The sequence below is a fragment of the Dasypus novemcinctus genome, chromosome 11 (assembly GCF_030445035.2).
Source record: "Dasypus novemcinctus isolate mDasNov1 chromosome 11, mDasNov1.1.hap2, whole genome shotgun sequence".
Classification (NCBI taxonomy): domain Eukaryota; kingdom Metazoa; phylum Chordata; class Mammalia; order Cingulata; family Dasypodidae; genus Dasypus; species Dasypus novemcinctus.
In genome coordinates this window covers 105,769,518-105,792,100 of record NC_080683.1, presented here as the reverse complement: position 1 = coordinate 105,792,100, position 22,583 = coordinate 105,769,518, and the positions used below count along the sequence as shown (strand labels likewise).

Below are 22,583 nucleotides of genomic sequence, written 5' to 3'. Positions count from 1 at the left end.
AATACATTGCATTTCTTGAACATGTATGTTTAAGTCTAAGAGTTGGGACATTTTGGCAATTATTTTCTCAAATATTTTTTCTGCCCCTTTACCTTTCTCTTCTCCTTCTGGGACACCCATGACATGTATGTTTGTGTGCTTCGTGCTGTCACTCAGATCTCTGAGACACTGTTCAATTTTTTCTATTTTTTTCTTTATCCTGTATATCATTTCAATTGCACTTTTAGTTTGTTGATTCTTTCTTCTACCTGTTTATATCTGCTGTTGTATGCCTCTATTGTATTTTTTTAAAAGATTTATTTATTTATTTCTCCCCCCCCACCCCACCCCAGTTGTCTGTTCTCTGTGTCTATTTGCTGCATCTTCTTTGTCTGCTTCTGTTGTTGTGAGCGGCACGGAAATCTGTGTTTCTTTTTGTTGTGTCATCTTGTTGTGTCAGCTCTCCGTGTGTGTTTGGCACCATACCTAGGCAGGCTGCACTTTCTTTCGCACTGGGCGGCTCTCCTTACAGGGCGCACTCCTTGCATGTGGGGCTTCCCTACACAGAGGACACCCCAGCGTGGAACGGCACTCCTTGCGCGCCTCAGCACTGCGCATGGCCAGCTCCACAGGAGTCCAGGAGGCCCGGGGTCTGAACTGCAGACCTCTCATGTGGTAGATGAATGCCCTAACCACTGGGCCAAGTCTGCCACCTCTAGTGTATTTTCAATCTCTACTGTTTTGTCTTTCATCCCTATAATTTCTGTTTCTTTTTTATATTTTCACATTCTTTATGCTCACACATTGTCTTCTTAATAATGTTTATCCCATTATGCCTCATTATGTCTTCTTAACCTTTATCTCATTAATATCTTTGAATTAATTTAGGAGACTTGTTTGAACTTCTTTGATTAGTAGTTCCAATTTTTCAGTCTCCTCTGAATTTTTTTATCTGTCCCTTTGACTGAGCCATATCTTCCTGTTTCTTAGTATGGCTGGTAGTTTTTTGATGATGTCTAGGCCCTCTGATTATTTTGATGAGTTAACTCTGAAGTCTGTTTCTCCCTCTTGTCTAGGGCTTTATTGTTTGACTTGGTGTTAAGGCTCTTTTTTGACATTTGCTTCAATTTATTCTGGACCTTTAGAATAGCCTGTATTTGACTGATCATATTTTCTCTGCCCTTTTCTTCGTCTGATTCTGCTTCAGATATGTGGGACAATGCTTAAAATTGTACTTTTTCTGTAATTGTTTCACCTCCACGAGAAAGCTTCCTTTCTTCTCTTCCTTCTTGGGGAACCTTGATCTGTTCTATTTGTTTTTGTGCCATATTTTCTCCCCAGCTCCTATGATTTCTTTAAATTCTCTCCCTTACTCAGTGTCCCATTTTCCTTACACTTTTCAGTTCTGGGACACTCCAGTCTTAAAACAGATCAGTTTAACTTCCTTCTTTTTATTTGTTTTCACTGTGAAGCTTTTCTGCTCTTGTTTCTTCCCTGTTAGGATATCCTGCCCCAGGGAACCAAATGGAGTCAATCCGGAAAGGAGGGGCTCTCCAGAAAAGTCTGTTTTGCATTTAGGGAGTCTAGCTGACAATAATTGTCAGCTTGGATAATTGCAGCACTTGGATGTTGGGGTTTCTTTCTCTTTTTTTTCCACCTCTGGAAGCTCTTCCATTTGTAGCACTCCTCAGTGGCTAGTGTTCTGCCTGGGATCCCTGCAGACTTGCTTCCCTGTGCCTGGATATGTATGGGGTTGTGCCTAGATGTGCATGGGGTTCTAACTCACTGCCATCAATAACTATAATGTGTGTCCCTGGTGGGAGGGACCCAGGCCGCTGCCCCTGGAGAACTCCAAGCTGTGCGGGATTGAGTGAGAGGAAGGGGAGAGGCCCCGCTGGTCTGAGACAGAAATTTCCTACCTGATATTTGCCTTTTTCTTCTGTTCAGCCTTTGTGAAGTCCGTTTCTAGTTTCTATCGCCCTCCAGAGGTCTAAGCGAGTAGAATTCGTCCTTGTATTCGCTGAAAACCCTGGGGTGTTTTTTTTTCCAAGGGATGTCTTATTTTGCCATATTGATGATGTCATTCCATTTGTTTTAAGTTTCCATTCAAGCTAACCAGTATTAACTGGGAGAATTTACATAAAAATTTAGTTTTCCATCTTCTCTTGAGAAATGAAGACCTAGCAGCTAGGAGCCCACATTGCTGTTTTGCACCGAACATCTGATGCTAATTTCCCACCACATTTCCAGTTCCTTTAGATGGACCATGCCCTCTCCATTCACTGTGGAGTCTCTGCCATTCCCTATGTGTATTTCACATGTCCGTGTCTATGTGTATACATATTGTGTGTGTTTGCATGAATGTATGGTAAGGGAAGAATAAAATTCTTCAAATTCAAAAGTCCACTGAAAGTCTGCCTTTTCAAGCTTATAACGACTTAAATTCAACCCTGCAAATATTAATAATAACATTCCTTTTTTTATGTGGAATGCTAACAAGCATTTTCTTTCCTTTGAACTATATAGCATATTGAGGTATCAATCTAAATTTTGTACGAGTTGTTCTGGATTTTCACAGTAGGTTTCTTGTATTTTTTTTTAACAATTAATTAGATAATTGGCAACTATTTACTGTGATTTGTATCCCTGTTCAAAATAAAAATATATCTAAATCCATCTAGTTTGGATTTTTTTCCTCCTAAATCATTATCGAAATAAATCTTTTATTTAGCTTGGGTTTACATGTCAGACACAAAATTGAATTAAAATTTATATTTATCAAACTATAACCATATTCCTACTTTATTTCAGTTATCCTTAAAAAGAAGAGGAAGCAAAGACTTGCCAAAATCTGAAAAAAAGACTCAACAGACTCCCACCGAGGTATGTATAAATAAGATTTTAATTAGTAAATCAAGCTTCTCTAACTGCACATAATAGACTCCATTTATTAATAGACATAATATGAACAGAGAAATGCACTCATGCAAAAGCAAGTCAAATTATGTATACTCAGGTATGTGGCTATAGATGAGGCAGTATAAAGCAATCAGTGTATGGGCTTAGAAACCTGGCACTAACATCCCTGTTAGAATTGCTTTTACATGATAAGCGCATAGCAAAATGCCCTTATTATTTTGTGTGCGGCTGTATTTGAGAACTGTACCCATGGTGCTAATCTTGTTCTCTCCTAATTAGTAAGGTCAGTAGAACGGCTGTTCCTATAGTATCAGGCAAGTGTAAAGAAAGGAATGCTGTAATAAGGGCTAGCAGAGGGAAAAAAGAGGCCAGGGCTGTCATTAGACAGCCCCAGAATGAAGTAGTTCTCCATAGCAGTGACTGGGGAAGCAAAAGAAAGAAGTGAAGGAATGAAAATAAAACTTAAAAGATGGATTCAATAGGGCCTTGTTAAGAACCTTAGAAACACAGCCACAGTAAAGGACCAGCCCTGCTTCCGGGATGGGCAGAAAGTGCTCATGGTTGCCATAAGGGAGATCTTAAAATAGAAGAAGAAATATTGGGGGCAGAAGTGGTGTTACACGAGGCTCTCCAAAACACGCGGCTGGATATTAAATTTACATGTGTTAGTTGGAATCTGCATTATTTTATATGTGTACATACCTTTTATTCTTACAAGGTATTTTCTCATTATATGATAACTAAATGAAAGTTTTTAAACATTCAAATATCGTAAAAGTTGATCACAATCATTTTTCAATAAAGTATTAAATATTTATTATTCTTCAATTTCCTCTTTCTCCCTGCTCTGATCTTTTTGCCCTTCTGATTAATTTTTCTCCTGGTACTTGCACAGGAACATTTATGGCCTCAGCATTTTGAGAATCACAAGCTGTCATACCAAGATCATTACTCTTTTTGTGCCTTTCTCTCCTTTCTTTTGATAAGTCCACATATGCTGTGCCACTCCACCTTTTCCACTCTGTCTCTGCCATAATGTTAGCCACCTCCCTTTTAATATTTTACCATGAGTCATTTCCCATGTTGCCATGAACCTCTTCCCCACCCTGTTTTGGGAATAGATGCTCTATGCCCCCTGCTTTAAAACTATAAATCAGCTTTAATCAGCAGTTCATTTTTTTTAAATGCACATATCACTATTTGTCTTGCTCTTCTGCTTCTTATGTTAAAGTTCGTTCTTTTCAACAACATTCTCTAATCCAGGTGTGTTTAACTGTTGGTTCCTGGCTCTGTGGACTCATTACCACATGCACCTGTGTGCAACTTCTGCAAGACACCCACAGCTTTATTGGTTTCTCAGTGGGAATTGGGACTGCACTAAAGTCAAGACATATTGCAGTCCACCAGTTTTCAGTTTATGGGCACAACTTCCTGGGAGAATTTATAAATATACTGCTGTGGCATTTGAAGTCCCTGCCCTCCTTTCCAGTTTATTTATTTTCAGAGGTTATTGAATGTTGCTTTTCAAAAATGCATCCCAGGAGATTGATCCATACTGTCTGAGGTGGGAGATCTGAATGATAAAATGACCCAGAGATGATTCTGTTCTTCACTCACGGTTAAGGACCACTGCCCACATTCTTTTAGTATCATGAGCATCATATTCTACTGTAATTCTTGGCTACACACTTATCTCCCCTACTTAGCCACGGGCATTTTGTAGGGAGGGGCCATCTTGTTCAGCTTTGAATCCTCAGTATCCAGCACTAGGTCCCGCCCTCTGCACATGTTGAACATACAGATTTGCTCACTACCATGTCCCGGGTTTTTAGGATGAACCTTGGGAAATTGCCAACATCCTACTGAAAAATATGGCTCATATGGCCTAACCTAATATTATCGTGCACAGCTTTGTATTTCACTTTGTAAATTTTCTTCAGCTTCTTTGATCTATTCCTTACATGTGCCAGCAGCACAGCAACTTTGTTTACTGAGAAATGGTCTAACATAGCAATTAAGAACAGTGGCTTTAGGGCCAGTTCCCTATATTGAAATCGTGTCTCTGCATATTCCAGCTGTATGACCTTAGACAACTTAACTTCTTGTTTTCAGTTTCCTTGCCTCAAAATTGCAGTTCATAATAGAGAGTAGCTGTAAGTATTAAATGAGTTAATACATGTAATTTATTAGAAAGCAATTTCACCTTCTGGTAGTGGCTACTTTAAGCCATAGCTGGGCTCAGCTCGCTTCTTTCCTGTCCATCATCTTTATGTCCACACTCTCATATGCAATTTGTATCTTCTTATGAGTCTTTAACCTAAACAAAAATAAGAGACAACTTGCCTCACGCCTCACAGAATTTTAATGTTCTTGCCTACCATTCACGGAGGAAAGTAGGAACAAGCATTTGCTGCCCAGTAACTATGGACCAGGCATTTTCTCTACAATTTCTGGTTTGATAATTTACAATCAGATATGTTCCCAATTCAGCCTAAAAAGTTAGGTTACAAGCTGAGGATGCAAGTCACAGTGGCACAGAGGGTGGTTAATTGCTCAGTCTTGCAGAAACTATCACACTTTGACTCTTTCTTTTCCATTAACTGAAATGATTACCTTGCCCATCCTTCCCTTGATGCATCTGTTATCCTCAGAATGCCTTTTTGACATGCAGATTATGTCCAAGTCTTAAAATAATTTTTGGGTTTCCATTCCTTTGGGCAAGAGAGCTTACATACCCACAAATCAGATAAACTATCTATGTGCTTAACGTAGCCCAGTGAACAGTTATTCTGCCCCACAAATCAGATAAACTATCTATGTGCTTAACGTAGCCCAGTGAACAGTTATTCTGCCCCAGCCTGTGACTTGTGTATTATACTCACTGTTGTTTTGATTAGATTCAAATGCAGCATTATGCCAATTCTTGTGTGTGTGTACTAGCAAATAAAAGCCTTGGTGTGAAATCAAGGACTTCTACCATAGATGTAGTCCCAGCCTACCTTCCCAGTCTCATCCACTTTTTTCCCCAAAACCACGTAGCCTGCCTAAAAGTATATTTGCTATTGTTGCCACTTTTCTCTTCAACCATTGTTTCTCACTGTGGGCCTCTGGGACCTTTAACTCTCCTCCTCCACCACCCTGACTTCTGTCCATTTCCCATCTGTCTCCTTTTCTTTTCTTCTCATTGGCTATCTCTGTAACCACTGCACCAGCTTCACCATCACCTCTGTGCATCGCATTCTTAGCTTGCTCCCTACAGCTACAATGATAATGACGTCTTACATCCTCACCTCTGGACCTAAGTTCTCTACAGGTCCAGAGGTGTAAACTTGGTCACCTTTGGCCTAAGAGCTCACACACCTGTTGATATCGATATTTCTACAGTATGCCTCCACTGCTACTCCTCAAAGGCAGCATTTTCCAAACTCAAACCTATATCCTTCACACAAACCTTTCTCCTCTTTGTTCATCCTTGATCCCTGTAATTGGCAGCACAAGCTAGCCAGACCCTTAAGCTCAAATTTTAAGGTTATCTTTGATTTTTCTGCAGATGCAATATTCAACCTTGCATATGATATTGCTTTGGTTTCATCTTTGTTGCATTAGTTTAAAGATCCCAACTCATAGTCTTTTGCAGGGCAACTTTTCTCTTCCCTTACAAAATGGAATCTCATGCCAAACCTTTCTGTGGCATGACCTCTTGTCCTCTTCTCCCAGGATGCTGCAGAGGTTGTAGCCTCTTTTCTTTCTGTGCTACTTCCTTCTAAATCTCTGCTATAAGAAAATATAAAAGCAATGCATCTGCTTTCATAAATTTTACCCCATTGTCCTACTTATTTTATTTTGTGCTTCTTTTCTGTAGGCAACATGGTCAGTGGAATAACATGGGGTTTGGAAGCAGACAGACCTAATATTCTCCTTGAGCATAATTATGTGCTTGTATAGTATATGTCAGAGAAAGAGTTTACCTCCATTTCTCTTCTTGTGCTTTTCAATTTAGATACAATGATCATGCTTGAAGGGTGGCAAAGGAATATGAGAGAAGCACTACTCTGGGGTCTACTTAATTACCTTTCACCAGGCAGAATCAACTCTATCCAATTCAACCTTTTGGTTGTACATCTGATTTCAAAATCCTTCTAGACAGAATGTCTACCACTTTCTCCTCAGATGGGCCACTAAAAAAGTTCTCCATTGAAAACAATGCAGTGCAGATTATTTTCTGTTTGGCATAATGATCATCAGCTTGACCTTTAGTGTCTGAAAGAAATGAATTCAAATTTCACCTTTATCCTTTGCCACTTATTAGCTGTGTGACCTTGAAAAAGTTACTTAACATTTTTAAACCAGGAATTTTAATACTTACTCATAAATTTACTCTGAACATTAATTGATATGTGTGAAGCATTTTACAATATCTGGCCCAGAATAAGTGCACAGTAAATGGCAGTGACTGCATATTAACCTTATCTTCCTTTAAGGGAATAGGTTTAATATTTATTAGTTAGAGGATTTCAAGCCAGGTAAAACGCACACACACACACACCAAAATGCAATGCGGTTACAATGACTGCCAAGCAGTTACGTGCTATTACAAAATATAATAATCTCTGAAAACTGATGATCACACTTTTTCTTTTTGTGATCCTTTTCTTTTTTCTTCAAGGGTGTAATACCCTCCTAATGTTTTATTTTCCAAAGAATCTAAGCGTTTTGGAGAAAATAAACAACATCTCTTTTTTTCTCTCTCTCTCAAATCAAATCTTAATTACCAGAAAATAAAGTAATTGTGCAGGTGTCCTTTTTGGTTGTTTTCTTACTTGACATAAAAATGATCTTCCATTTTTTCCCCCCTCTTTTTTCCACATGAGGAGGACAATGAAGATCTGAAATGCCAGCTGCAGTTCGTTAAGGAAGAAGCTGCTTTGATGAGAAAGAAATTGGCCAAGATTGATAAAGAAAAGGACAGATTCGAACACGAGCTGCAGAAGTACAGATCCTTTTACGGGGATCTGGACAGTCCTCTGCCCAAAGGAGAAGCCGGGGGGCCTCCCAGCACCAGGGAGGCCGAGCTCAAGCTACGACTGAGGCTGGTGGAGGAAGAAGCCAACATTCTGGGCAGGAAAATCGTGGAACTGGAGGTGGAGAACAGAGGCCTGAAGGCGGAACTGGACGACCTGAGGGGCGATGACTTCAACGGCTCGGCCAACCCGCTCATGAGGGAGCAGAGCGAATCCCTGTCGGAGCTGCGGCAGCACCTGCAGCTGGTGGAAGACGAGACGGAGCTGCTGCGGCGGAACGTGGCGGACCTGGAGGAGCAGAACAAGCGCATCACGGCCGAGCTCAACAAGTACAAGTACAAGTCCGGCAGCCACGAGAGCGCGCGGCACCACGACAGCGCCAAGACCGAGGCCCTGCAGGAGGAGCTGAAGGCGGCGCGCTTGCAGATCAACGAGCTCAGCGGCAAGGTCATGCAGCTGCAGTATGAGAACCGCGTGCTCATGTCCAACATGCAGCGCTACGACCTGGCCTCGCACCTGGGCATCCGCGGCAGCCCGCGCGACAGCGACGCCGAGAGCGACGCGGGCAAGAAGGAGAGCGACGACGACTCGCGGCCGCCGCACCGCAAGCGCGAGGGGCCCATCGGCGGCGAGAGCGACTCGGAGGAGGTGCGCAACATCCGCTGCCTCACGCCCACCCGCTCCTTCTACCCGGCGCCCGGCCCCTGGCCCAAGACCTTCTCCGACCGGCAGCAGATGAAGGACATCCGCTCGGAGGCCGAGCGCCTGGGCAAGACCATCGACCGGCTCATCGCCGACACGAGCACCATCATCACCGAGGCGCGCATCTACGTGGCCAACGGGGACCTGTTCGGACTGATGGACGACGAGGACGACGGCAGCCGCATCCGCGAGCACGAGCTGCTCTACCGCATCAACGCCCAGATGAAGGCCTTCCGCAAGGAGCTGCAGACCTTCATCGACCGCCTCGAGGTGCCCAAGTCCGCCGACGAGCGCGGCGCGGAGGAGCCCATATCCGTGAGTCAGGTACAGTTCTGCTTCTTGCGAGCCACGGGGAGGGCGCGGCGGCGCGCGGAGCAGCGGGCCCGGTGGGCGGCTCTATGCCCCGCTGCCGCGCCCCGCCCTGGGGAAGGCCCGGCCTGGCCCAGAGCGCTGCTGGGCTGTGCCTTCCGACGCTGCTGGCCTGCCCTTGACCCCTGGCCTCCCTCAGGCCTGGGCTTACATTTCCTAAACCATTCAGGGAAATGTAACTCCCCCCACCCCCAACCCCCGTGTGGTGGAAGCACTATTTTTAAATGCATTATTTTTTTGAAGGTCAACACTTTCAAGGTTACCCTAACTACTGATTGTAACAGACGGAGCTGCAAGAATTCCCGGAATAGGACTCTTCAGTTGTTAGTTTAGGGTTTTCACCCAGTATCCAAACTGAGTTTAAGACCAAAAAGAAAACAACAGCAAAAAAAAAAAACAGTCCTGATGCAAAACTACTGGGGAATGTTTAAACCAGTACTTATAGAGGTGATACTGTGCCTAGGGCCCTACCAAAAGGAACAAATGAAAGTCCTTGACCACAAGTTGAAGTAACAATCATCTAATCATCATTTCTAGAGAAAATCCTTGTCGGAGCTATGATGGAGAATCTCGGGACTCGGGAAGGAGCCTTATCCTGTAACTTTAAGGGAACTCTAATTCTGCCACCTCAGGGAAATAGTAATAACTATTTCCAGAACAGGAAAACTAGCGTTTTTCCTTCCTCTTGATTTGCAAGAGGAACACTAGGTGAACTGGAATGCATTGCTCTGGCCAGGTATGGTAGCCACTTAAAAGCCAGTGCATTTTGTCTGTCAACCACAGAAGAGATGATAAATTTATAAAGCCAAACAGGCGGTAATGCTTCCCCTCCACCCCCCAAGCCTGGTGCTCTGTATCCCTTGGAGAACCCAGAGAAGTGCAACAGTGTGCATGGCTTTTAAAGAGATGCAAGAAATTTATATTTCAAGTGTCAGTCTATACACAGAAGCATGGCATTAGATTAACTGCTTGTTAGTAACCACAACTAGAAATATCACAACCCATGGCTTATTTATCTTGCATGTTGCTCTGCTATGCTGTATATTTTTAAAGTCTTTTGGTAAAGCTGGTTGTATTTTGAAATGTTGTAGCTTAATTTTCTCTAGTTATAATACCAAATAATTGCTTTTTCATTTCCTATTTTACCCTGAAAGAAAAAAATAAAAAGCAGAGAGCATTTTGTGTAATAGAATTTCAGCTAGGTACTTTTTGTAAGTATAGGTTTAACAGAGGATTCTTCTTTCTCCTTAGTTGAATTAATACCTAGCTTAGTTGATATGAACTTGAATTTATAAAGTTATTATTAATTAATTCTTCTCTTTGTCTTTGCGTTTATCTTCCCAGATGTTCCAGCCTATCATTTTACTTATTCTCATTCTTGTATTATTTTCATCACTTTCTTACACAACAATATTTAAACTTGTCTTCCTTTTTACGCTGTTTTTTGTACTGTAAATCTTTCATCATTTACCATTCATTGTAGTATTTTCAGTTTGTTTATTTTGTTCACCCTTCAAGACAAGAAGTCAAAGAAGTATAATTTCTATAGTAACCAATGCTATAAAAACACTGAAGACTGCTTTTCTCTAAAAAGACACAACTCATCTTACCACTACAAATTCAGTAAGAAGCCCAAGCACTAAAATATTTCAGGTAAGGGAGTAAGTGTGGTTTTTTTGGTGTGAATCACTTTAATTTTTTATTTCTCCTTTTATATCTTTATTTGTACTCTTCTTGATAAATCACTGATGATGTTTGCTATAAAGAGATGTGTTTGAAAGCATGACATTGGATTACGTCTTAGGTCATTAAGAAAATAATTATTCCCATCCTGCTATATTTGACCAAACCAGACATTTGTGCTTTTGATTATTATACCTGTAGCCATAGGTTGCTAATTGAGTTTGTTGGCTGGAGTTCTGCCCTCTATAATAGATTGCCATACAGAATAGCTTCCAGAGCAGGAAACATGCTAGAGATATGATGTTTTCATTTCCCAGGCTGCTCAAACAAATACCATGCAATGGGTCAACTTAAACAATGAGACTTTTTAGGTTACAGTTTTGGGGCTAAAGGAAAGCCCAAAGGCATCATCAAGGCGATGCTTTCTCCCTGAAAACTGCTTTTCTGGAGACTGACGCTGATCCTTCTCCCTTAGGTTGTCACATGGCAATGCCCATGGCAGCCTCTCCTAGTCTCTCCCTTTTCTTCTGGGTTCCTTTGATGTTCAGCTTCTGGCTGCTCTCTCTGTGGCTTCCTGTCTGAATTTCATTCTGTTTGTAAAGGACCCCAGTAACAGGATTAAGACCCATCCTGATTGGGCTGGACCACACCTTAACTGAAGGAACCTCATCGAAAGGTTCTGTGCCAGTGGGTTCACACCCCACAAGAAAGGGTTAGAGGTAGGAACGTGTTTTTTCTGGGGTACAAACAGCTTCAAACCACTACATATGGTACATAAAATATTGAGCAGGCAGAAAAAAATACAGTCATTCTCTAAAATTTTATTAACTCTCAAGGTGAGGCCAGTGGTGTAGTCTGAGTGGGCATCTTGCTTTCTGCGGACATAGATCTCTTCTCTGGTGAACCCAAGCATCCCCTTTCCTCCTCTACTCAGAATGGGCTGGATAGGTTCCATGTACCCAGAAGGTAAATGGAAGGCCCTGTTTTGTCTATCTCCTTAGCAGTTTACCCAGTGAAGAGCTGTAAGGCACCAGTGCCAACCAAGTTTCAGAAACCCCAGCACTTGCTGATGTCATGTACTTACGGATACTCAGAGGTTGATGGATATGAAAATTTGTAATCAGGTGAAGTATCTTGTGCCTAAGCATAAAGAATATATGAATATGCGGGAAGTCTTTGCTCTACCACAAAAGGTGGTACTATTAACAGCCTTTTGAATTCCAGAAATTTAAATTGCAAAGGGCTGCAATTTACTTACAGCCTCACTCTCCAGCACAGCTGTTGCCATTTGACTATTAATTAAAAGCACAACAAACAAACAAAAATCACTTTGCAGTAGGCAACAAGTTCAACTTAAAATAACTTTTACTTGCCATGTTTTTCGGAGGGAGTCCTGGGGTAGAAAGAGGTGACCCAATGGTTAGAATCTATTAATACATACTTCTGACTTTTCCTCTCAGAGCTCCAAAGGTCTAGGTAGAACTTTCTGACATACAGACCTGAAATTAGATAAGTGCTTATGTAATCAATTATTCAAGTGTTTACTTTTTTTTTTTTAATGTAGAGATACCAACCACTTCACAATCAAAAATCTGTTTTTGAAATCCTTGGTAAGCCTCCAAGCCACCATCTCAAAGGAACCATTTTGGCAAAGGAACCGAAAGTAAATGTTTGAGGGCTGAAATTTCTCTGAAGTGTTTGTTGCCTTTGGAGCCAGATATGCCCAGCCAAAACAGTGGTTCTTAGACCCTGGGAGGGAGCATTTGGAAGTGTATAGAGCTGTTTGGTGTTATCATAGTGACTGGGAAGCCCTGCTGGCATTTAGAGAAAAGGGGTTAGAATTTCAAGCTCCCCTGGAATATGCCAGAAAATCCCACATTGTACATAATTGTCCTGTCCAAATCGCTAATATTGCCCCTGTGGAAAAAAAGGTGAGATGCAATGCACTTGATCACTTCGGAAGTATAATGGATATTCACTACCCCATGTGGTTTTAAGAAACTGGCTTTAGTATTTTGGTTTTTGATATCATCAAAGGAGTTGAGAACTAAATACCTAGACTAGTGGTTCTTGGCCCTGGCTGCACATCAGAGTTCCTGGGATACTTTTAGATTTTTAGCCCTACCTCACACTTATTGAAACAATGCTTGGACCCAGGTGTTGGAATTTTTTAAAACTCTGGATGTCAGGTAAGTCTGGCATCTGATGGGGGTGAAGAACCATTGCTTTAGATGTCTGAATTATCTAAAGTGCATATGTACAACTGTGTGAGACTAAATTTACAGGATAATCAATTGTCTGGGTCTGAGTAAGACCTTAAAGTTCCAGCCACACAGTGGATGTCTGGATTCTTTCTAAAGCATTTCCACCCTGTAGGTCTACCACCTTTGCCAGAAGATCTCTAATGACAAAACAGTTCTATTTCCACACTGGTAGAGGTGGTATTAGACAGCACTCCTTTCAATAACACAGGCTCTCAAAGCCAGCAAAATCAGAGAAGACAAGTGGGGATAATAAGTGACAGAAAGGAGAAATGAGGTCAGTCTTATGTGTGTTGGGTCTCTCACACACACACAGATACAGGGACATGCGCACACTGACTTAAAGACTCAAGATGATCCCACACACACATCCTGACAGTCAAAGCTTGCCATGTTGAGCCCAAAAGAGAATATGGCTTCCCACAAGTCCACCAGGAATGATGAATGCTGACTGATTCTACCCTCCAAACCAAAATGGAAAGGAGCGTGTACAAAAGATGTGAGAATGGAGCAAAAAAGGGATGGATCCTTTGAGTATTTGGCATTTTGAGTGTCTGCTGTACTAAATAAGAAAAATGAGGTTTAATTCCTGCTCTTTTTTAGTTTTTAATTAGTCGATTGAGCAAGGCAGACATTTAAACAGCTAAATCTAGCATTCACTTTTATTGAAGTACAAAGAAGACTCGTGATTGTCATTTATTGTTTATTGAACACTGTGGTATGTTAGATTTCCCAAAGAAGGCACATTAGATCTCTATGCTTTCTTAGCTGAGATGACATCATAAATATGTGCTGGGGTGGTGCAAATACTTCAGGGATGACTTGAGAGCTGAATTAGGAAAGAGAGTTGTCTAAGCCAACCAGGTACCAGCCTCCTCTTCAGATTCCTTTTTAGGAACTATAGTCAGTCTGCAACAGGGGCTTACCTGTGAACCCTTTGGGCATTGATTTTATAGGTGAATTTCATGAGAATCTTGGACTCCATCCAGGCCCTTCATATATGGAACCTCAATAAGATATCAGTGGAGAGGAAATGGGCAGAAATAGGACTGACTTGCTACTGTTCACAGATCCTGAGGATTGAGATCACTCTCAAAGTCCGGCCCCCCCTTCCCCCCCCCACTCCCACCAAACTAAGTGAGACAACTTTTTAGCCCAGTTGAATTCCAGGGAGGCTTTTTCCCACTCTGCCCTTCTCTCTGCATAGCTGGCCTCCAAGCCATGCCTTGTGCACAAACACCTCTGCCACACTGTGGTATATAATGAGATCTGCTTCCAGAGCCAGGGAAGTCAGACCTGCCCTTCCACAGAACATGCTAGAGGCCAGCTGGAGGGGAGGTGGTCTCAGCAAACTCTGCAGTGAGCCACTTGTGCTCTCTTGCCACCTTCTCCCTGAACCTTCAGGCTGTTCTGTGGGCACCAAGGAACCAGGCTGCATCCCTTTCTTGCACTACAGGATTTGGCCTTAAGAAGAGAATTTACCAGAGATGGTGGCCAAGAATTCAAAAAGAGGGTCCCCAGCATCTTCTTTGCCTCCCCTTTGACCCTTTGTGCATTATCTTTGTGGATAAATCAGTTAATTCTGGGAGGGTTCTATCCAGGCTTCTTGGTTCACAAAGAGGGTACAATCACTCAATTATTGAACCAAAGGATCTTCTCATGTTTGCATCTTCAAAACTACACTATTTAAACATAACACTGAAAGTAAACTCAAACAAACAAACCTCATTGTAGGAAGTTTCCTTGCATGAATGTTTTTGTGCATAGGAAGAAGTGTGTTTGGTAATTTGGCCTAGATTTTTTTTTTTTTTTTTAAAGAATTCAGTGGGCTATTTTTAAGCAAAAGTGACTCAAACTCATAAAACAAAGGAAAATTCTGTGTTGAGACTGGAATGTGTTTGGCCCACATTCCCCAATCCTTACTTCATTTTGGGGTGTGGATTGGAATACAGTTATTTAACCAGCTGCCAGTGAGGTTTGGCATGCCAGTTTGGTGGCTTAGCTTTAACTTCAAATATTCTTGCAATGTTAGTAGCTAAATTCGCATAGAACTATACCTCCTTTTCATCTGATAGAGTTCTGCTTTGGGCAGATGCCTAACTGAATGTAGGAGGTGAAGAGAAATGTGAAAAAAGCTGATTGTTTAGTAAAGTACTAGGATTTGGTACAGTTCAAAAACAATAGTCATGAAGACACTGCTTAACACCAAGTTTTAAACCAATTAAGTAGCACAAAAGGTCGTTTTGGTTGTGTGTGTGCGTGATACTGATCTGATTTTTTGTAAACAAAGTGATTGCATACACATTTTGATACACCTAACACTTCACGGGTGGGCCCTGGTTTTCCTAGTAGCCAGCTTGTGGAATTGCAGAGTGAAACCCATGTGGAGTAAAAATGCTTTATGGCCTGGACATGTCAGGAAAACCTTTGTAGTTATAGTAATAAATGTGGTTAACATCCTATTAAATATTTCTTAACAGTACTTTTGTGTTGATGAGTTGGTAGAAGGAGAAGTAGTGACTGTTTTACATGTTGGCCATTCTGAGGGGAGGTACAAAATCATAGAATCTCCAGAGGTCCTGTTCATGTAAGTTAATACATGTCAACTGGTTCTCTGATTAGAGGTGCAGTTTCTCTACTTCTTTGCAGTTCTGAAGTGATTCATGGCTGCCCTAACGAAGTTGTGAGTAATTTTTAAAAATCTTCCAGGAACAACTTTTGGATAGAATATTGTCATAGTTTTGCTTCATCAGAGAACAGCAAGGATGACACTTACCTCTGGAAAATAAGAATACTCAGAAATTTCTACCTTGTAATGCCCACTATTGAGCCAGCATGTGTTGTCCTACAGAGCCTCAGCTTATCTAACATCCCAGATACTTCTATTTGATCCATGTAAAGCTACTGTCATTTCCCGATTATTCCATTTCATTGCAACTATTATTAAAGCCCATAGTTGTATATGTATTCCTCTGGCTTTTTTCTAAAGTTAGAGTACCACCAAAATCCAGCATCTAATCAAAATCAAGCTTTTGTGTATTTCGTAACATTTACTGTGGTATATCATATATTCAGTGGTTTTTAGTAATTGTTTTGCCTTTTCAAAAATAGTCATCTAATTTTATCGACTTAGGTATTACAATGTATCTTCAAATATCTTCTAACCTAAATTCTTTAGAGTATTTCAAGCTCAATTCATAAAATTCTGATTTTGATGTGATTATTTTTCATTTCAATTATCAGTGCATTTTTAGAAACACTAAACAGTTTTATCATGCACCAAAATGATATGTTCAACAGTAAATTGGAAGATTGTACTAATTTTGAAAGTAGGATCTTACAGAAAAGTTTAACAAAATGGTCAATTAAAAAAAGGAGGGCGGCGGACTTGGCCCAGTGGTTAGGGCGTCCGTCTACTACACGGGAGGTCCGCAGTTCAAATCCCGGGCCTCCTTGACCCTGGTGCAGCTGGCCCATGCGCAGTGCTGATGTGTGCAAGGAATGCCCTGCCATGCAGGGGTGTCCCCCGCGAAGGGGAGCCCCATGCGCAAGGAGCGCGCCCCGTAAGGAGAGCTGCCCAGCACGAAAGAAAGAGCAGCCTGCCCAGGAATGGGGCTGCACACACTCCAGTGCCGTTGACAACAACAGAAGCAGACAAAGAAGACGCAGCAAATAGACACAGAGAAATACAACCAGGGTGGGGCGGGAGAGGAGAGAAATAAATAAATCTTTAAAAAAAAAAAAGGAACAAAAAGAAAAATGTGAAGTATTCAGGAATGGTGCAGTGTTTTGACCATTATGGCAAAACTTTAACATCCTGCCTACTCCAGAGATCGTGCTCTGAAAATCACTGATTCTAAAAGATAAAGTGTGCTTTACAAGATTATTTTCTGTAGTCTTTCCTGAAAGTTGAGAGCTGAGCTGCTTCTTATCATTTTAAGGGTAACGGAAAAGATGCCCAAATGATTTTTGAAGACTGAGAAACAATGTTCCTACTTGAAGGTTGTCCAACATGATGTCTCTTTAAAGTTCAGTTCTTTCAGATCAGGTGGAAAGAACCCACCTTCTCCTATGCATTCAAGAATGTGTGTGTGAGGTGTGAGGGGCAGAGGGAAATTCAGCTTTTGCCTCCCTTCCTTAAATGACTGAGTAAGAGCATTACTTGCAAATTTTCAGGAAATGGACTTTAAGAGAATTTTTTTAATAACCTCATTTGGTCTTTCATTTCTTAATGTCAGAAAACTCAGTTTTGTGTCTGGTTTATTCCCTCTTTCTCATAAACGTGCAGTTTTATTTTTACAATCCATGTAATTATGCCTGTACCATTTAACTCCTACAGAGATAAAATAGAATTCAACTCTTTAAATAGAACATACTATGTGTTGGCGTATATCAATCTTAGAACTTTGGGGTGGGAGTTTAAATATGACAAGTCACCAGAATTCACTCAAGAGACTCCTAGGAATCTGAATACCTTTACTGGAAAGGAAAATTGTATCTGCTGGAATACCAGGGCCACCATAGAGAGGGCCTTAGCATTACCCTGATATGCTTAGACTTTTATATAGTGGACATAGCTGCAGTGAAGCAGCCAAAGACAGGTAGTTGAAAGAAGGTGAGGCTCCCCCAGCCTCGGACCTCACAAATCTTGAGATGAGAAAGCTCTCGAGGAGGGGAAACTTATTTTTCTGGTCACCCTCTTCACTTCAGAGGGAATGTAATTAATTCAGAAATAGCTATTTGTCTGGAGTTGCAGAATTTGTAGAAAGTGCGTTCTAATTTTAGCAGAATAAATTCAAGAGTTGAACAAGAAAGAGTGAGGCTGTAGGCATCTTGTGTAAAAAACACTGCTTTCTACTTGCACGTCAACGTTTTTCAGCCCCGTTTGGCTGCCGTCTGTTCCCACCCATCACCTTTTCCTTTGTGAATGTTTGTCTGCACACATGGACGACCTTGGTCTGTCTGGCTCTGCAGAAGTTCTGTGCTCAGAGTTGCCCAATTCTACAGTGAGATGTGAGTTTGACCTTCCGTTTTTTTGCACCCTCAGATTCAGGTCATTTACTCTACCCTTGTCACATCACATTGCCACATTTCTTTTCACTTGGGACACCAGGACTCTCACATGGAACTCTCCAAACCTAGCATCCCCTCATGCAGCCCCCCATTCTGATCTTCCCTCACGCTTCCCACCTCCTCCACCGTGAATGAAGCAGGTTCGTTTCCCAGGGCCAGTCAAAACTTGCCTGTGTTGACTCACTCCTTCCAATCGTTTCTGTTCAAGTTGTTCTTCCTTTCTGTGCCAGTGTGAACAGCCAGTAATTATATCCTGTGTGAATGGCATTTTAGCAGGCAATTACTAGAAATATAATGCTATCACCCCCTGGTGATAAAGCCAGCATTTCCGATAGCCTCTATTTGTGGGCTTGCAGCCCCCTGGGGGGAGGATGGGTTAATTCCTGTGTCCTTACGACATACTCCTTGACTGGACGCATAGCTCTGATCAATGGCCAGAACTTTCTGGCACAGCGAAAGTGATTCAGTGTGGCCCTCTTGTGGTGAACAGGCATTCTCAGAGCCCTTTTCTGGTTTCTGAGTAGGAAGAAGCCCTAAAACGGTCCTCTTATTATTTTTACTTTAGTGTTATTATCAACATCTCCCAAGTCAAGAAACAGTATAATGTCTGGAAACAGTATAATGAGATTCTAAAATCAAATTTGAAAATACAAGCAAGATTTGTCTCGGATTTTAATAGCCCACATTTCTGAAATGTTTTATTGTCTTGTTTCTTGAGAATACGGAGGAGTACTTAAAACAGACCATTTGAAACGGTTCCTTTTGAATACTTGTCACTGGTAAATGCCTGCACATAAGCCCCATGACAGATCTACTTGGCAAAAAAAATCTTTTGACATATCCGCAGCCCTCAGAGTAGAAGAGAGAGCCAGCCCACCATGATTCAAGGGGGAGAACATCCAGACTGGGAAGTTAGCACATTAGCCAAAATACAATCTCAATATGAAACTTCCATGGATAATAAATGCTCTGTGTGACCCTCATAAATTTATACTCAAAAACGGAGCCCTGTAAGTTTCAAATGATATTTTCTTTTACTACCTCAGAGTCCAAACTCTGCTATTCCTAGTACTCAGATAACATGAGGACCAACATTAACAGAATCAGCTGTGGAACTTTTTAAAAATTCAGAAGCCTGGTCCTCACAGCTGGATGGTCTGATTCAGCAAGTCTGGGCAAAAGCTCCAGTTTTAGTATTTTCTTTTGTTTTTCAGTAATTCTCTGAGTAATTCCAGGATGCAGCCAGGGCTGAGAGAAATACTGAACTGTGAACCTCTTCTTCTAGTGGAGACTCTGCAAATTTGTTTCAAGTTAGCGGGCTGCTCAGAATGTGGGCGGTGTTCCATAAACCCCACTGCAGGAAATTGTCAGACTTAACCAAGCTTGTGCTTGTTGAGGACTAGGCGTTGTCTTTTTCCTCTTGGAGTCCCTGGGTAACACTGTGTACCTGGCACAGATTTGGTGCTAAAAAATATGTTAAATGGAGTGTTAATTGAATTGCTTAAGACCTTGCCCTAGGAAATGGAGATAGTTTAAGATACCAGAGCCTTCTAATCCACCGAGATCGTGTATCTTAAAGTACTTTTTTTAAAATTGCGAAGAATAGACATTATTCTACAAGATAGGGTTACTTAAATTAGGTCACCTGTAATGGCCTTTGAACTTTAATATGAATAAGAATGAGTTCAACCTTTCAAAAGTCTTCTCCTTTCCCCTCTATTGAAAATAGAAATACAATACTCCTTTAAGTAGTATATGTGTTGAAGAGGTCAAGGAACAAGGGACTGATAAACACTAATTCAGAAGCCATCCAGCCTCACACAAAGCCAGGGTTGTCATGCCCTAAAGAGATTAAATAAAAAAGTGATTTATTTGCTTGATTATTTATTAATTATAAGCTTTGTGATATTTCAGGGTATTCCTCCAGACAAACATAAATTATAAATTAAATATGTACTGGTTTGCTTAAGGCAAAGTTACTGCAATTAGTCCCAGGTTTTTTCAACAACTAACTTAAAATCCTTTTGTCTGGGTTTATTTACCTAAGATTTGCATTAGCTAAAAACACGGGCTTCTTGAGAGCAGTGGTAATCAGGACAAATATTCTCTTTAACTCCTATGCTATACTTGGAAGATGAAGTACCACCTCCCTTATTTGGACTCAGAAGGAAGCTGAATTTAAAATTTGACAGAGCCAGGAATCAACTTCTCTTCTCTCATAAATCGACTTCAGATTATATTCCCTTCCCTGAACTCCTTGGAATTTTAAACTGCAAGGCACGCTACCAGGAAGGGAAGACCTGGATTCTGTTCCTGGCGTTGCTTCTAAGTAGCTCTGTGACCTTGTGCAGACTTAATATCAAGGCCTCTTTCCTCAGCTGTAAATTGAGACAGTTGGTTAAATGGTTGCAGAGGTTCTTTCTGGCTCTAAAATTCTTTAAGTCTGGAAGCGCTTGATAGTGACATTTATATACATTATCCTTCTTTCACCGTTCCCAAAATGTTTTTGTTTGTGGCTTAATACCATTATTAACAGAGAACTTAAATCCTTTTCAAATCCTTTTCTTTTTTGTTTCTTAACAGCCTCCATAAATTATTTTACATTAATTATTATTTACATATGTTATACATTGAAAGAGAATTAGTGTGTCATCAGGTATGAGTGTTGTAATTATTTCCAAAACATGGAACAATAATTTGGGTTACATTTAAAAGAAAATAAAGAAAAAATAATAATAATTTGGGTCAATTTCATATTTGAAGGTTTACAAGTTAAATGGTTTAAAAGTAGCCTGGCTTACACAAACAAATTCCATTTTTTCTATAAGGATTTGAGTCATTCTGACACCTGTTTGAAAATGTCACACAGTACAAAATCCTGGAATGTCGCTGTGGGACTGGAAACACCACCTTCAGAATTTTAAATCCATTCATGTGATGTATGTAACTCTAGGAACTTTTCTTAAAACAAGATTTTCTTAAAAAAGGACTTTAGAGAAAATGTTTAAAAAAAAAAAATACTGTGCTAAATATTTGTTGCCTTTGTATCCTATCACCTAACTGGGTTACTTTATTTCTTTTGGGGAGTGAAATATAGCATGGGAATTTTAAATAAAATATAAAGAAGAATTTTCAGCAGAAATAAGTGGTAGACTTGGAGTGAAGAACTCATCAAGGCTCTTCCATAGTTTTTTAATCTATGTGCAATTGAAAATCAACTTTACCGTGAAAAGAAGCAGGTGAAACACCTACATTAAATAATCACTGGGACAACCACGAAGAAAACACTTTAAATAGTTACCATTGAGTGACAGTGTTAAATACGCCTCCACAAAATGTCTCCTATGGTTTAGCCATATGATGTCTGAATTTCGATAGGCTTTGGAATAGAGCCTTAACACCATTTGTGTTATAAAGGACACATAGAGATAAAGAAGTCTGGAGTGGAAAAGAGAGGAGGGCGGACTATTTATTAGATAATTCTGCATTGATGACTTGGGACAACATGCCCACCCCACCCTCCGCTGCCCCCAGCATCTTCCTCCTGCCACATAAGGATAGAGGCAGAAATGAGCTAACACTTATTGAGTGCCTGGCACTGCATCTTAGCCCCTCATCGTCTTAAAATAGCCCAATCAAGGAAATTAAATATCCCTTTAGAGAAGGAGCCGAAACACAAAGATCACGCAGATGAGTCATGGCCGGAGAATTGAAATCCAGATCTCTACAATAGTCCAGGGTTTCCAGCTAGAAATAGGGGTTCCAAGCCCTACCCTTCTTCACAGGCAAGTTTCTGTGAATTTGGGCACAATACTTTACTTCTCTAAGCCGCGTTTTTAGCAGTAAGATGGGGTTCATGATAGCTACATGAACAATTACCATGAGGGTGAAATGAGATGAAGTATATCAAAGTACTTAGCGCAGAGCCTTGCAGACAGTTGGCGCTCAATGATTAATCTTATCCCAATTATTACTCTCATTGCTGCTGCTATTTTGATTGTAATGCCCAGCTTTTCAGACAGAATGTTATTTCATTCATGTGTTCTACATGTAATAAAGTCCCACTGTGTGCAGGCTGCTTTTTTAGCTCCCCATGAAATATTTATCTGGAAGCAGGCAAAAAAAAGAATGTGAAAGTGAATATATAATGTTTTAAAGACCAGACAGTGGAAGCTCTTCTGATATGCTTAATATTTAAATTTCAATCAGGCTTATTTGGTGAATTAGATACAGAATTGCTCTAGACACCTTCTTTGATTAAATTATACCAAACATAATCAGATGTATGAATTTAAAAATCCACCCTAGAACCTTGACATTCTACTGGGAAGACAGAGTCTCCAAGCATTTCTAGGGCAGGCCAATTTGGTCCTGGTTTAGGGAAACTTTGAGACACTTGGGCTGATTGATTTTCATGTTTGGGCTGCAACAACACTTAGTTGAAAACAAGCATGTGGTATCTTGTTTAATTTTTTCCCTACCATTATAAGAACTGTCCTCTCCCATGGGCTCCAGTTTCTTCTAACATAAAGACATCATTATCATTGTAGATGTAGGTAGCAAGCTACTGTAGACT

General features: G+C 40.8%; 1 protein-coding gene across 3 annotated transcripts in view; it reads left to right on the top strand.

Moving 5' to 3' along the window:
- MTCL3 (MTCL family member 3) overlaps positions 1 to 22,583 on the top strand; it is a 66,454-nt gene that overhangs the window by 36,816 nt on the left and 7,055 nt on the right. The window contains exons 4-6 of one of the 3 annotated variants that reach the window (XM_071218656.1): positions 2,791 to 2,862; positions 7,770 to 8,936; positions 10,335 to 10,643. In XM_071218656.1, coding sequence (XP_071074757.1) covers positions 2,791 to 2,862; positions 7,770 to 8,936; positions 10,335 to 10,445 — 1,350 coding nt within the window. In that variant the 3' untranslated portion in view covers positions 10,446 to 10,643. Of the gene's footprint in view, positions 1 to 2,790; positions 2,863 to 7,769; positions 8,946 to 10,334; positions 10,644 to 22,583 lie in introns of those variants that run through there. The other 2 variants (XM_071218655.1, XM_058307395.2) reach the window with 2 other exon arrangements.